Source organism: Cucumis melo, chromosome 3 (assembly GCF_025177605.1).
Source record: "Cucumis melo cultivar AY chromosome 3, USDA_Cmelo_AY_1.0, whole genome shotgun sequence".
Taxonomy (NCBI): domain Eukaryota; kingdom Viridiplantae; phylum Streptophyta; class Magnoliopsida; order Cucurbitales; family Cucurbitaceae; genus Cucumis; species Cucumis melo.
Genome location: NC_066859.1, coordinates 29,215,866 through 29,231,998, shown reverse-complemented (window position 1 = coordinate 29,231,998; position 16,133 = coordinate 29,215,866). Strand labels below are relative to the sequence as shown.

The window sequence follows — 16,133 nt, the reverse complement described above, 5'->3', positions numbered from 1 at the left end:
AGCTTAAGAAAAAAATTTCAATATGAGTTTGTCTCCATCTAAAATTTAGATCAATAATTGTTTTAATTTAAACCTTAAACCAATAATTACATCAATTTAAAGCCTGAACTTATACAAATGTATCAATTCAAATTGTTTATTATGATTTATTTAGACACAATTATGAGAGTTGAGAGAGTTTAAATTGATACATGAATGGAAGTTTAAAGTTTCAATTGATGTATTGATGAAAGTATAAAGTTTAAATTGATACAACCTCCAACTTTATGATTTAAATTGATACAAATATTAGTTTAAATTAATACAACTTCCAAAGTTAAAGATATATAAATTGATATTTGCCCTAAATAGGTTAAGAAATTTTGGTGTAAAAATAACACTATTTATCTTTAAGAAAAAGCACCAAAAAAAATAACATTTGGCATGCAAGTAGGAAACTACATATTCATAGAAAGCTAGGGAATAACAAGGCACAAGAAATAATTAAATAATATTTAATATTGGAACAATTATAATTATTGGACAATGTACAAAGTAATTAAGAGGTTGATTCAATCTTTGATACGACCAACAAAACATGATTAGGTGGGCATTTAGTTGGTAGGAGTTTAAGATTATAGAAAATTTGAAGTTTTGTTTAATGAGAATGTCAAAGTGGAATTGAATTATTTGTCACCTAATACAAAATTTTTGTATGGGTATGGACAAACAAGGAATCTGGAGGAGGACAAAAGTACAATTTTATGTGTTGGGAAATTTCATATCTAAACCCATGACTTTCTTTTCTTATGCTTCATAGGTTTTTCACCAGGGCCAAACCTCAATTTCTTAGACTATTTAAACACTGATAAATCGATGGGAAAAAAAATACGACAGTTAGCGCCCTCAAATGAATAAATAGTTATACATAAACATATATACATATCAAGTAAGGTTGAAGGATGTATTTCAAAGTCGATTATATACTTTCTGGAATCATATTAAATAAAGGTAACCTTTTTCCATTTTACTAAGCTTTATGATGTTGCACACATTGGGTTTGGGAGGTTATATAACATCTCATGAGTGTACAAAATAGTCTTTGGATTTTGGATCTGGGAATAATTTTTTTTTTAGTATTGATGATGAATTGACCTTTTTGCAATACTTGATCATTTAGTAAGATCGACAAACCTTATGTAGCGAAGTAGTTCTCGTTACCTCATGGTCTTCGATCCCAAGATAACCTTTTTCCAACTCTCCTTAAAATTGTGCTGGATTGACTTGGAAAGCTTAGAAATTGTTATTATGGACTCAAATAACCAAAGGGTTCCTGATTTTTAATTTCTAGGACTTCATATAGTGAACAGACAAATAAACAAAAAAGCTTAAAATTCGTATCTAAAAGAGAACATAAATATAGAATTTAAATCCAAAATTTAGGGGATAAACCCTACGAAACAACACACTAATTCTGAATTCCTAAGCCTTTAAATATATCTAAATCAATGGTCATCCCGTTCTTTGGTTCATGGTATGTAAAACTTCCTAAAACAAACGACCAAATAATAGAAGAAACTATGTTCCAAGGTCAATTTCACATATCACCAAAGAAATTTACCTGGGGACAAATGACCAGCAGATGAGGATCTTGTCTCTCCATCTTTTACCGTGGGTTATTCACCAGCAGCCCCAGAAGACTCTGTACCACAAATCATTCTTTAATGCAACAATATACACCTTAAGATTACAACATCCATCAAGAATTCAGACTTAGGGATACTGGAAGTAAATTTGGAGTTCTTAAAGTAACGCTGAGTGACCATTTTCAAGACTCTATACCTTTACTCCCTCGCCACTCGCAACCAATTAAAGTACTTTATTCTCCACGGGTTGCACTTGAACTGATCGGATGGAGTTGGCAATGACAAGCTTTGTTTCTGTACAATCCTATAAGAGGAATCTGTTTCAACATTTATAACAGGGAAAATATACACCAGACCAGTTGTATATCATGAAAAACTTTAAGAACTATTACTACTACAGTACTACTAACACAGATCTAGATTTATCTGGACTTATTCTTACTGAACGTAAAACAAATCTTGATTTGATTGGGACTTATTCTTTGATTTTGAAGGTTGGATACAGTTAATATTGTAGGTACAACTATTTTTTTAGTATGAAGGTAGGTAGATGGCAACATGCCAGGATCCGTTCCTATCCTGATGGATTATATCTACTGATGTGACACGTACAGCCATGGTGCCCCTTCCTGCTTTCTGAGGTTGAAATAATGTTATACGTCGGCTGCTAACTCTTAGAAGGTAAACCAACCTTAAATGGATGGTGACATGACTCTGGAAGAACGCTGAACGTTTGCTAGTGTTAGGAAAATTCAGCAACTGTATGGGTTTCTTAATGTCTGAGGAGAATGATTAGGATGGGGCCCATAAACGTTTCCATTTATGAAAAAAAATCACAACTAAACATAAAAACAACAAAACTACAATTGTGTTAAAGAAAACAAGAGAAAAGGTAAGAGAAGACGCTGTCTTAGTTATCAGCTAACTTTGCATTCTTACATTTCTCAGAAACAATCAAGGAAATTAAGTTTAAAGATAAATTGGTTAAACAACACCTTACGTCCATGAAAATAACAACGTAGTACACGAACTTTAGTCTCTCATGATTTAGTCGCTCCAGTTTTACTGGTGTAACAAATTAGCCCATGAATTTTACCACATAACAACTTAGTCCTTGTATTTTAAAATTTATTACAATCTGGTCCATGAAAAAAATTGTTAAGACTCAATAAGATTTCTTACAGCTTATTTCTTACAAATGTAAATTGATACAGGACTTCATAGACAAAACAAAGATTAAGTCATTATGTAATAAAAATTAGTACTTAATTTTGATGGAATTTTTTATGATGGGATAAAATTGTGACAAATTTCAAGATACAATAATAAATTGTAACACGTTTAAAAACAGAGTAACTAAAATATTATTGATAAAAGTTTGAAAAACAAGGCGTTTTTAACCTATAAATTTTCCACCCAAAATTAAGAAAACAAGCTCCAAATTTCATTACCAAATTAAGCTCTATATTTTCTATAACTAGAAAGTAGAACAAGTTTAAACATGTATATGTGCGGAAATGCAACGCAAGACACCTTTTAAAAATAAATAATGCCAAGCTAGGCTGTTTTAATAGAACAATATAAACCACAGAAGTCCTCAATGAAAATTGATTAACCCATTAAACAAAACTGACCCGGACATTCAAAGCTGTCAGGATGTGGGTTTTGGTTTATGATGTCGCTCCTTCCTGTATCGAGATTGATCAGGATCGAATCCACCTTCGTCAGAGCCATATACAGCCCATGATGGTGTTGGAGCCATGTAGTCCTTGCTATCAAAAGGTTTTCCAGAGGCCACCTGAAATTTTCAAAAAGAATAAATTTAATGGAAGGAGCTTCAGCATTTTAAAGTTTCATTGTAAATTAGTTGTCGTCTATACAAACCAGGTCATGGAATTTCTCGTAATCTATCCAAGTGAACCACTGGCCATCGACCCTAAATTTGTCAGTTTTAGCTAAAAGAACGCAACACGAGTGCACGTGCTCACAAGCAACTTCATACTCCCCTTGACTTTTCGCAGCTAAAGCCTCCGAAAAAGACTTAACATCAGAATGCCAAGGAACATTCTCCATTGTCAACTTTGATGTATTAGATCTACAGAAGAACATTAGATTCGTTGAGCTCCCACAATTTTCAAATCAATATCCTGTCATCTAATGCAAAATAAATAAATATAAACTCACGATCCACAATACGTGACGCCCTTGATTTCTACAAAATCAGGTCTACCAATGCTAAAGAGATTCGAATAGGCATCGATATCTTCTGTGTTCCACCCCTTCACCAACGTCAATCGATAAACTGTTCGCTGTTGCTTTTCATTTAGAGCTTTCAAAGAATCCTGCAACATAATGGGAGTACACAATCAGTTATTTAAAGAATATTTCCTTCGGTCCACAGAATTTAAGGCCAAGATTAATTGTGATAGTCAAAGAACTTAAGTTATGGTGTGTGATGACAAATTGACAATGTACTTGAGAAACTAGAATGTCTTTTTAGGATTTTTGTAAAGAAACTGCAAATCTTTTGCATCTCTACATGGAAAAGAAGAACAGAAAACTACAAAGTAGATTATGGCAACAAAGCAACAAGATATAACCCCCCCCCCCCCCCCAAAGATCTATTTCTCTCATTAGTTCAGTTGAAGCCTGGTTGAAGAGACAAACTAGGAAAGAGGTGAGGACGTGAGGAAACTTACAATGAATCGCTCCCAGAAATCCCCAAAAAGTGGTCTATCAATTGCCTTCAAGCTCTCCTTCGTCGCAGCATCTACACTTACATACAACTGCATGCATCACAAAAATTAGATATGTAATCTAGTAACATGATTCATGAATATAATCCTGATATTTGATGTTATTTAGAAAACAAAATTCGAAAGCACGTAAACCTGGGTGACTGGCTTCAGCAATTTTATTTTATCGGGAAACTGAGCATTTGTCACCAAGAAAGTTGAAATCCGTCTTTGATGCAATTCATCAACAAGTGTATTAATCTCCGGGTACATAATAGGTTCACCAACAAGGGATAAGGCACAATGTCTTGGAGACAGGCCTTCCTCCAATTTCTCCTGCGTAACACCTGCAGGAAGATGAAAGACATTGCTTATCAACAAGATGGCATGCATTAATGACTCACCTTGTCATTAAAATCCCAAACTACCATATGCTTTTACACCTCAAAGCATTCATGGTTCATTAACTTCTATTTTATTAACATGGGTGGATCTGAATAACTAAAATTAGGTTTACACTTGTTTTGTCAAGGAGCAAGCAAGGGTTCGTGACATGTACTTCTTTGTCATTGCCTTTTCATGACATGTACTTCTTTGTTCTTTCTGAATAAAATAAATAAATAAATAAAAATAAAAAGGTTTATATGAGCATAAACTCATCGATTACATTTCATGGATTACTGCCCAAAAAAAAGTTTGAAATTTACAAGTAAAAAGAATATGAAAAATAACTTGCATATCAAGCATCCTCACAATACTCTCACCGATGGCTATTGGCTACTGCAAAATAAAATACCTCAACTTTTCATTCTCAAGCAGCCAGATAAAAGGATCTTAGATTAAAAATATTGCTTAAATTCCTTTGGAAGGTCTCTAAAACTCCCAAAGGAAAATTCAACTGCATAGAATACAGGTAACTTTTGGTCCCTACTACTCTTGATCTCTGTTTAGCCACAAAACACATGCTATGCCAACGCATTTTATACTCTCGCAAGACCCTCGATGATGGCTACTATAAAATAAAATACCAAAACTTTTCATTCTCAAGCAGCCAGAGATTCAGGAATCTTAGATTACATATTGCTTAAATTTCCAAAAGATCTCTAAAACTCCCAAAGAAAAATTCAACTGAATAATATGCTGGTTACTTTCGGTCTCTACTGCACCCGATTGCTTTTTAGCCACAAAACTCATGCCATGCCAACACATTTTTATGAAAGTTTTAAAAGAACAATTAAAAGTAAAAATATTGATGATTTACCAACATTTCAGATCCCACAATCAGAAAATCACGGAAACAATTGAGTATATCCAAGAAAAGACATTCATAAAAATATTGCTAGAGCCAGTGTGGTAAGGCAGGAGCACTAACCCGGAACACCTTTCATTTGCTTGATCATCTTTGTGTGTAAATCTATTGCGGAATTCACAATATCCAATGGATCATCCATCTCCCACTGCCAACTCTTTCCTACTGGATTTGTGTGATGCCTCCAGCAGAAAACACATTTGTTGGCACACGCCAAACTGGGAGTTGCCTCCATGCATCTGTTCTCAAAATTGAAAAAAAAAGTTACTCTGAGCAACAGCACTGATCAATAGATAGTTTTTACCAGTCCATTAAGAAAGTTAAGAGCTTATGAAAAGCCTTGTTGAGTGAAAGGAAAGTGAAGAGTCAACTTGAAATTTCCCAGAGGCCAGAGAAGTGAACTTAACACGCATGAATAAGAACTCATAATGCAAGTCAAACAAAAGGACCTCTGAACACACATCTTGCACCCGCGTAACAACTAAATGAGGATATTTAAGATATCAGTCACGCAGGCAAACTGTTAAAGATTGCCTGAAAAGTAGCTGGATATAATATTTGGCCGACCAAAGAATATCCAACAAAGTGATCTGCATTTGATATTGTGAATTCTGCAGTGCTTTGAAGGCCACGGCCAATCTATTCTTATATTCACCTAGTCGGTATTCAATCATATTCTATCATCCAGAATTGAAATTATATATTAACCAAAGTAAAGTGGCATACATTTCAATGACGGGGGATCTCCACTCCATTGCCACTTAATGCATTACAGTATCAAGAATTACAAATTTATAATGACCATGAAAAGGAAATAAGAAAAGCTATGGCCAAGCAGAATAGGATATAAAGTGAAACATTACCGATGACTTTCTATGCCATAAAATGAATGTTTATAGCAACCTCCTCGTCCTCGAAGCTGAGACTTCGTCCATCTACATATTTTTACTCCGCTATGTGAGCCAATAATTTTATATCCCTGCATAAGAAAAATCGTTCAAAGAGCCAACCAAACAACACAAGAAAAAGAGGTAAGGCTTCTAATTCAACCCACTAGCCCCTTGCAAGAACAAATTATCAAGTCAGTACAAATTTGTATTGATTCACAGGACACTCAGAATGGCCTTAAAAAAGCAGTTATTCGAACAATTTGGAAAACGCAGATGCGTGGAACCATATTTATGATTAAAAATATGCATATAAACAGCCAACGAACTTACCTGCTTTTCCAAGCTCGCTCTAATCACCGGGGTCACCATAACCTTTTTCCCATTCAACTTCCCATTAGTTTCAACTACATTCGTAGACTTTCTCGAAGGGCCCTTACCGGCAATATCCTCAAGATCAACGATGTCCTCCTCCCCAAGGTCGTCATCTTCTTCTTCATACTCCTCCTCAACACTTACAGCATCACTGTCCCCAGCAATCCCAGAACATAATTCCACCCCATTTCCCTCGGCATCAACCTTCACAACCTTCAGCAATTTCCTACTCCAATCATCAAAACACTTATCAATATCACCTCCATCAACGTCTCCTTCGCCAATCGGTAAAATCTCCTTCGCACCCAATGCCTTCATCCGCTTAGAAAAATCCCTTGCAACCGCATTGTATGTCTCACCATAAACTCGACTACCAACCCCAAACACAGAAAATTTACACTGAGAAAGCAACAACGAACCAACTCTAAAATCCTCAGCGCTTTCAGATAGCCAATTAGCGAGAAATTTAGCATGAGGAGGCGGTCCTCCGTCTTCCCAAGTGGAAGCAACAAACAAAACTAAAGTTTCCTTAAAAAGATCCTCAGGCTCGTAATCCTTGGGATCAACAAGATCGAAAACCAACCCATTGGAATTCAAAACGTTGAGCAGACGATGAGCTAGGGCCTTGGAGGTACCAGTTTGAGAAATGAAAAACAGTTTGGGTTTGCGAGAAGAAAGAGTGGGGTTTAAGGAGAGTTTAAGCTTTCTGAGACGGCGGGACTTGTAGAAACAATACAAAGTAGAGGCGGAGAGAAGAGCTAGAATGGTGAGCTTTGCGGAGCGTGAAGAAAAGGACATGGCGAATTGATTGGTTTTGAGATGCTATTAGGTTAATTGATCGAACGTAAACCGAAAGAAGAGATCCTTCGCTTCATTTTTGTTGCGACGCACGAGAGAATATTGGAAACTGAAGAAGAAGAAGAAGAAGGTGGCCTCGCCGGAGCATCCAGGTCGGAGCGGGCTGCCCAAATGCGAACTGAAGTGAACAAAGTCCAAGCCCAAATCTACATTGGATGGTTGCCCTAATTCATTTTCAAACATTTTTTAGTGCTATGTACTAACCTATGATGGTTGAAAGTATGATCAAATATAGCAATATTTTTTAAATAAAGCAAAATCTGTATAGTATGTTAATGAGAGATCTTATTGTTAAACTTTTGGTATATTTCTATTTTTTAAAATGTTATTAAGCATTTTATTATTATCTTTAAAATTATTATCTATTTTAATTATCAACAACAACAACAAAAAAAAAAAAAAAAAAAAAAAAAAAAAAAACCTTTTCCACTTAAATTTTATATCTAATTTTTAAATTTGGTAAAGTTAAGAATGTTGCTTTATGTTACTTTTTAGTTTAAGAGTTGTTTTAATTCAATCTTAGATTTCAACGCTACATTTTTTAACTTTATATTTTTCATAAATACTAAATTTTAGTCTTTAGATCGACTATACTTACATTAATCTAAAATAATCTTAAAAAGTTATAATTAGTTAGGTTTAGTATTTCTTCCTATTGCTTTGAAATTAATTTTGAAATTCATTCATTCATTTTCTAAAACAAACAATGGATACTGACATTAAAAAAAATGTAAATGAATATTTATTTAGAAAAGCTAAGCTTAAAATAATAAATAAATTCAAATATCACATTGAATCAAAACTAAAAATTTAAAAATTAACAATAAAACATTTTAAAATTTACAAACTAAATTGAAATGAAACCTCAAAACTTAGAAATTATAAGTATAACATTTTGAAACTTAACCATTAAATAGAAATTAGATTCACACCCTTTTAAATGAAATTCTATTTTTCGAAAGAAAGAAAATGTAAAAGTAGTGTTTATTATTATATTTCAATCTTAATGATTGTACTTTCAATAATAATCATCGACGTGCTTTTAAAATTACATAATATATAAAATTACTTATTCACATTAATTTTGATAATCATAAAAATTAATAAACATATGTGTATATATGTCAAATCGATGTAATACAACTAGTCTAAATTTATATTTTTAAGCAGAGACAAGAATTCGAATATGATATTACACTATTAATTCAAATTTGTAGTATTTAATAGTTAGGGGGTGCTATACTACCTAAACTAGTGAATCTAATATTTCTTATTAGCCCCCACCAAAAGCCTAATTTGTACATTTCGGAAAAAAGAAAAAAGGGAAAGAAAACCCTAATTTGTAGGTAATAGATATATTAGGTAATATCTGATATCTCTACGTGGTCAACTATTTCGATGTTTTATTTATTACTTGTTAGTATAATGAAAATATGAATCATCGAATTGGATGGACGTTTGGTTGAAACAAAATTGGGATGGACGGCCATGTCTTTTTTAGGTAGGGGATGATGCAGGTTGGGGGGAGATTACCCTAATTTGGTGTGTTCTATCATTTATGAGGGTTCAAATGAACTAAGACAAAAAGATGAAGTCCAAATTAAAGTCTCACAAACATTGTAAAAGAAATTTCAAATTGATCTTAGGCAGTGTTTAGTCTCTGTCAATCACAGTTAGCTTTATTTGGAGAAGCAATCTAGAGTCAAATTTGATATTGTTAAAGTCAAATTGGTTTTTATTTTCAAATTTAAATTTATTAAAGAAATTATACCCAAAAGTGAAGTGGAAAGCAACTACCTCTTGTCTTACACCCCAGGCCCTGGTCAAGAATGATATTGAAAATAGAAGAAACATATGGTTTATATTAGTTATTGTTATTCCATATCGTATACTTTATAATATATTCTGCATTTAAAAAATTTAAATTCAAGACCAAGATGTACTTAAAAACATAAAAACAAATTTGTCAAAGGGAAACATTTATAAATAAATTTCATTCAATTAATTTGAAAAGCATGCAACATCAGAAAAACCTACCAGAGGGGAAAAACATAAACATAAGCAGGCAAAAGTCAGAACAAAAAGCTCAAAAGCAAATTCACTGGGTTGAGAGGTAAAATCAAATTAGAGACAGAAATTGGAAGAATGCGTTCGAATGCGTTCGAATAGCAATAAGAGAGAAGGTTGTTGTCTTTTTTTTTTTTTTTTTTTTTTTTTTTTTTTTTCCTGACCTGAGCCATGGAGAATTTCTCGTGGCAGTAACCGAGTCTCTTCTCTAACTCAGACGTACAAGCATCAGATAAATGTAATTGAAGAAATCTTTGACATAATAAATAACCTGATGCAAACTGAAAAACTCTAGAAGAAAACTCATGACTCAATTTATGTTCCTAGATGCAAACGATATAAGCAAATAAAGGACAACCATCAGGAGCAGAGGGCAAAACCAAGAACAGTCGAAAACCGATTTTCCAAACCATGTTATGGAACTAAGCAACTAACTTAACAGGATAATTGTCAATGCAGTCTTCCCATGGACTTGATTGAGATGGCCTCACGTTCCTCAGCGCTTCCCACACAGCACTATTACATTTGAAACCACTTCCAAATGCAATCTGCCACACTCGGTTGCCTTTGTGCATCCTCCCTTTAGCCTCTGTATACGCCAATTCATACCAAATGGAGCTCGATGAAGTATTTCCAAATCGGTGAAGTGTCATCCGGGAAGCCTCGACATGAATAGGCAAAAGCTGCAAATTCTTTTCCAATTCATCAATCACAGCCCTTCCTCCAGCGTGTATACAGAAATGATCAAATGCAAGTTTGAAATCAGGGATATACGGCTTCACATTTCCATTAAAGAATTTCTTCACCAATAGTGTCGCAAAGAACAAAAGTTGCTCGCTAATTGGGAGTACAAGCGGACCCAAAGTAGTTATGTTTGTTTTTAAAGCACCACCAGCAATTGCCATCAGATCTTTGGACAGTGATACACCCGTCTTACCAACGTCGTCCTGCTCTTGATAGACACATCGAAAAGCCTTATCGTCAGCTCCACGATGGGTCCGCACAATGTGAATAAGCCTATACTTGGCTCGTCTCCTATCTGCAGACTTGTTGGACAGTAAAACTGCAGAACCCCCAACTCGAAACAGGCAATTAGGAATCAACATAGACTTCTTATTCCCAAAATACCAATTCTGAGTAATATTTTCAGTACTGACAACAACAGCTAAAGTGTTCCTATGAACTTGCAACAAATCCTTAGCAAGGTCAACTGCAATAACCCCAGCACTACAACCCATCCCACCTAAATTAAAGCTCCTTATATTACCCCTCAATTTATACTTGTTAACAATCATAGCAGAAAGTGAAGGGGTTGGGTTAAACAAGCTGCAATTAACAACAAGAATACCAATATCCTTAGGTTTGACATTAGTATTAGCAAACAATTTGTCCAAAGCACCAAACATGACCTGTTCGGCCTCCTCTCTAGCGGCAGCCATGGAAGGGGTAGGAGGAATACAATGCATAGCTTCAGGAACATATGTTTCCTCACCAAGTCCAGAGCGCTCCAAAATTTTACGCTGGAACTCGAGGGAGGAATCATCAAAGTCCCCTGTTAGCCTGGAATGCTCCATGAATCGATGAAATGGAGCCTTAAGGTCATCGGCAGGGCGATAACAGGAATAATCAACAAGATAAACAGGACGAGGACGAGTCATAGTATAAACCGTCAAACCGAAAACCATGACAGTGGAACAAATGATGACGCTAACCAAATTGTACTGGAGATGAAACCAAAGGTGACGAACATCATCGAGATTCATTTGAGAAACCTCGATTAGGGTGACGGCAATTAAAGGGACAATACACAAGGTTAATAGATTAGAAATCAAGTAGTGGTACCCTAATTTGACGTACTTGAGATTGACGCTTTGAAGAAAATCAGGCAATCTTGTGGAATGTTGGATCCGAAGGGCACCAGTACCGGAGCCACTGGTGGGAGCAGGGGTTGGGCCGCCTCGGTCCATGGAGGAGCGGCGGAGGATTTTCCGGCGAGTGATATCAGAGAAAGCAAAATCTGTGGAAATGAAAACGGAAAACGAAGACGAATCCGATGCGAAAGGAATTTCAATGGAAGGGAGAGAGTGGAATTTTTTTTCTTTTTCTTTTTCTTTTTTTTCCTTTTTTATTTTTCTAATGAAGCAGTGGTGGCGTTTTTTGACAGTTAAAATACAACTGAGAATTTCAATTTATAAAGAAAATAATTTTTATTTATTTGATTTTAATTCATATTTGTAAATTCCACGTATGGAAAGGCGAGTAGGAAAGCACGTGCACATGCCGGTGCTTTGACTCGGATTCCTTCTCTCTACAGCTAATACAGATTTCACTTTTTCTATTCTCTTCTCTTTTTCTTTCTATCTCAAATCATTTTTTATTCTCCTTTTCCACAAAATTAAACAATTAATAACACTCTATTACCTAACTACTCTTTTAATTTCTTTTCTTTCTTTTTAATTTTTGTTTATTAAAAACAATCCCATATTTTTCCTAACCAATTGTCAAATAAAACTTTCTACACTTTATGACAAAATCAAGAATAATTTTATTTGTAATATAGTGTAAATAATTTGTATTTTTATATTATTTTTTTTAAAAAAAAATCTTTTTTTTAAACTCTTTTCATTTTTAAAATTTTTTAATTTAAAATAAATTTATTGAATTAGTTTCTAAACATATTTGTTTAATTTCCAAGATCGAAAAAATAAAATTGGTTACTAAATATACCCTAACCATTTGATTTTTTAATTTACATTTTGTTTAAACATTTTCAAAAAGTTCCCAAATTTAGTTGCTTAAATATATTTTTTATTAAAGTCGAATAAAGAATAATAAAACACAAAATTTGAATATTGTTTTTAGAATTTACAATAAGATTACTAATATTAATCAATGTTTTAAAAAAATCGAATTGAATGCAAATTCACTCGTTCGGTCATGGAGGGTCTTTAAAGAATTAAAATGAAGAAAATTATCAATATTATGAATTATATACTATCTTCATTCATTACTTGTCATGCCGTTAAAATGATTTGTTAATTTATTAAATAATTATTGTACTTATTTTCCATATAGTACTCAATAATTGTAAATTGAAAAACGAAACTCCAAATATTTTAGTGAAATATCGTGTTAATTACTATTATATCATCAAAATGACATCGAAAGGGACACCTAAGTATCCTTTTTGTTTTGGAACTTTCATATTTGTCTACATTTAGTTTGTAATTAGTTAAATGTGCTGCTTCAAATTCCAAAGTTGGCAAACATTAATTAAGATGTGTAAAATAAATTATTAATTAAGAAAAAACTAGGCTAGTCCATCAAATTGATTTAGAAGTCTATAGCGTATTTAAATTATTAACAACATCACGTTGATTGTGTTATTAATTGTGTTGACTATTTTAAAAACTCATTTAAAGCATAATATAGCATCGCTTAAAAATAGTTTTATTTTCGAAAATGATCATTTAATAGTTATAATTCCTCTAATCTAAGTTAGAGTGAATTTCAGGTTTTAAAATATTTTTCTTTCTTTTTACTTTAAAGTTGAAATTTTAAAATTATCCTAAAAATAACTACGTCTCTAATAATAAGAAATCAAAAATAATATTATTTTTGTGTAAATTTGAAACAAGTCATCAACGAAACACATTACTTTTACGCACCATGTTACTTTGTAATTACGTTAGAGTTTTTAGGTACTTAACAACGATAATATACAAATAGATATTAAATTGTTCGGGTGTGTAATTTTGAAAATGGGGTTATTAACAAAGATGTATTTGTTTTTACTATGTTATTTTTTTTGCAACTATGTCTAATTTTCTAAATACTTTAAAACCATACGAAATAAAAACTGGATTTGTCTTTTTTTCCACTTGTATCAATTTGTGGTAACAAATAAAAGACAATAATTTAAATATATTTGTTTGTTTGGGTTTGTTTAGGTTTGGAATTGGATTCCATAGGCAATTGATATCCAATTCCAAGCTCAGCTAATTTTGTTTTTGTGTTTATTCATGTGGGGGGGAAATTTTTGGTGGGGCCTTGTGGAAGTTTTCATCAGGTCCATTGAAGACAACTCTTTTTCTTTGACATTTTTGTCCTAATCTTGTGTGAAGCTCCTTCCTCTTCCTCTACCTCTACCTCTACCTAGGTTGCCAACTTGTATTAATTTTGGTATAATGTGATATCATTTTCTTTCCGTTGAATTACGGTTTCGTAATCGTTTTATTTATTTGTTTGTTTTTTAAAATTAGGTTTATTTTTCTATTCTTTACATTGATGTGCACTTTTATTAAGTAAAATGACTAAATTTTTAGTCAAGTTATAAAAATAAACATAAAAATTTAAAACATATTTCTTAGTTTTTAAAATCTCACTTGGTTTTTTTAAGCAATATATTAATAATATATTATGTACATTCCATATATATATATATTAATAATATACTTTGTACATTTTAAGGACAAGTTTTTCTTCCATTGTCTATTAATTTTTAAAAATTTATGATAATTCAAGTTGAAAAATATATCAACAAATAAGTATATGAATTTCAATAATTTCGATATTCAAAAAAATTATCCTACTTCGTTTTAATTAGATTTTCTATTTCGATGAAATGAAAAATCTTAATTAAGTCAAAATAAATAACAATCGTTTATACTTTCGTAAAAACCATAATTTTGGACTCTCTTAGTTAAAATTATCATTATTATAACTTAACCATTATGATAGTTTTTATAAGAATCCTAAAATTGACGTGATATATAGTGAAATGATTTAAAATATTTTAAAATACTGTAAAATGTCATGATAGACAAACTATTATCATCTATTATCGATGAACACCAATAGATCTATTATATTTAAAGAAGTTATCTAAGGAGAGTCTTTACGTGCTTCTTTTACCTACATTTCATATAAATTCCTATATATTGCTTTTTATCGAATGGTTGCAACTTTTCGAGTAATTTCTTTCGTGGAGTGATTGTGACTTTTAAAGTACAATTGATGTTGACAGGACGCTGCTTTTCGAGATAAAATGTAATACATGTTGTTAGATGTATTTATTTGCACAAAGGTTGGTTATAATTCACATCAAATTGGTACCGTGCATCAATTATTCCAATGTATATGCGAGATGCACATTTAAAAGAAAAACAAAACAAATACTTGTATTATATATATATATGATATTTTAAAAAATAGCAAAAATTGAAATTTTCTTAGTCAATTTAAGTTTTATTTTTTTGTTATATTTTATAATATATATATATATATATATATATAATTATTTTTTTGCTATCCATAAAATCGTCGTATTAAATAACTTGGGAGTGGACGGAACGCAACCATTAAGAGGACGCATTTCGGGAAATAAAAACATAAAGCCAAAAAGCTTGCGTTGTTTTGGGAAACGGATATAGCGGCAAAAAACAGTTTTTAAAGAGGGGGAAATTTTTTGTGGGGATGAGAAGAAATAATTTTTGGGTAGGAGACATCAATTATTACAAGAGGGGGGAAAAAACAAAAGTAACCACGTGGATTGAGTTGACGTTATGCTCCAAAAAAAACGTGTCGTATTTTTTTCTTCTCTCTTTTATAGTATGGGTTCGGCAATTTTCTTTTCACAAATGGATCTGCTGCTTAATACTTCTTTTTCACTTTTCTTATGCATCATCTTATCTTAAGAATATTATACCTTTTTGGTACACTTTTTCTTTAGTAATTATAATTAGATCATCTCATTTTAAACGATAAAAATTGACTTTACACTTTTATTTATTTATATATATATATATATATATATATATATATATATATATATATATATATATTTATATATATGAGTATTAAAACTCAATCCTTAAATTTAAGTAGAAATTGTAACAGTTGTATAATCTTTAAAAGTTTAATTTATATATTTGGATACCAAGTTTCTACGACTACCTTAATAAATTTAAATATTCAATTTTTATAAGAAAAAGTACAAAGGTATAATGTAGTTATCACTATATTTTATGGGTGATTGTTGGAAGTAATAAAAAGAAACGGCCACACACAAACACATTCTTCCATGCTCCCTTGACCAACGAGCAACTTGATATATACAAAAGTATAATTGCACAAAATTCGAAGCTACACATTGCCCATGTTATTGGTAATATATAAAATAAACTTATCTTTAGTGATTAACTTAAACTTTTGAGTTAATTGACGAGTTAAGATGGTATTAGATCAAATGGTCCAAAAATGATCACATAAAGTTTTG

The 16,133-nt window shown here is 32.2% G+C and overlaps 2 protein-coding genes across 6 annotated transcripts; both read right to left on the bottom strand.

The window, feature by feature from the left end:
- Positions 1-1,373: 1,373 nt before the first annotated feature.
- On the bottom strand, positions 1,374-7,957 carry LOC103487965 (S-adenosyl-L-methionine-dependent tRNA 4-demethylwyosine synthase). Of its 5 annotated transcripts, none has more exons than XR_007819523.1 (10): positions 6,890-7,957; positions 6,533-6,648; positions 5,733-5,908; positions 4,517-4,707; positions 4,325-4,411; positions 3,810-3,967; positions 3,510-3,720; positions 3,260-3,423; positions 1,822-1,942; positions 1,374-1,681 (listed from the first exon to the last, which is right to left on the bottom strand). XR_007819523.1 is itself a non-coding variant. In XM_051082375.1 (9 exons), the coding sequence occupies exons 1-8, from the start codon at positions 7,727-7,729 to the stop codon at positions 3,277-3,279; spliced, it is 1,926 nt and encodes a 641-aa protein (XP_050938332.1). In that variant the 5' UTR covers positions 7,730-7,957; the 3' UTR covers positions 2,089-2,350; positions 3,260-3,276. The 5 variants fall into 5 exon arrangements, 2 of the variants coding, with proteins under 2 accessions (XP_050938332.1, XP_008444711.2); XR_537361.3 differs by having other exon boundaries at positions 1,822-1,929; XR_001762457.2 differs by having other exon boundaries at positions 1,822-1,919.
- Positions 7,958-9,864: 1,907 nt separating this feature from the next.
- LOC103487967 (3-ketoacyl-CoA synthase 4-like) lies at positions 9,865-12,012 on the bottom strand. The gene has a single exon (XM_008446490.3). The coding sequence runs from the start codon at positions 11,821-11,823 to the stop codon at positions 10,279-10,281; it is 1,545 nt and encodes a 514-aa protein (XP_008444712.2). The 5' UTR covers positions 11,824-12,012; the 3' UTR covers positions 9,865-10,278.
- Positions 12,013-16,133: the final 4,121 nt, after the last annotated feature.

Coding starts and splice junctions, on each gene's coding strand:
- LOC103487965 (XM_051082375.1), bottom strand. CDS start 7,729: ATGTCCTTTTCTTCACGCTCCGCAAAGCTCACCATTCTAGCTCTTCTC. Junction 4,708..5,732: donor GCAAATGAAAGGTGTTCCGG/GTTAGTGCTCCT, acceptor ATCTTCCTGCAG/GTGTTACGCAGGAGAAATTG. Junction 3,424..3,509: donor ACGAGAAATTCCATGACCTG/GTTTGTATAGAC, acceptor TGAAAATTTCAG/GTGGCCTCTGGAAAACCTTT.
- LOC103487967 (XM_008446490.3), bottom strand. CDS start 11,823: ATGGACCGAGGCGGCCCAACCCCTGCTCCCACCAGTGGCTCCGGTACT.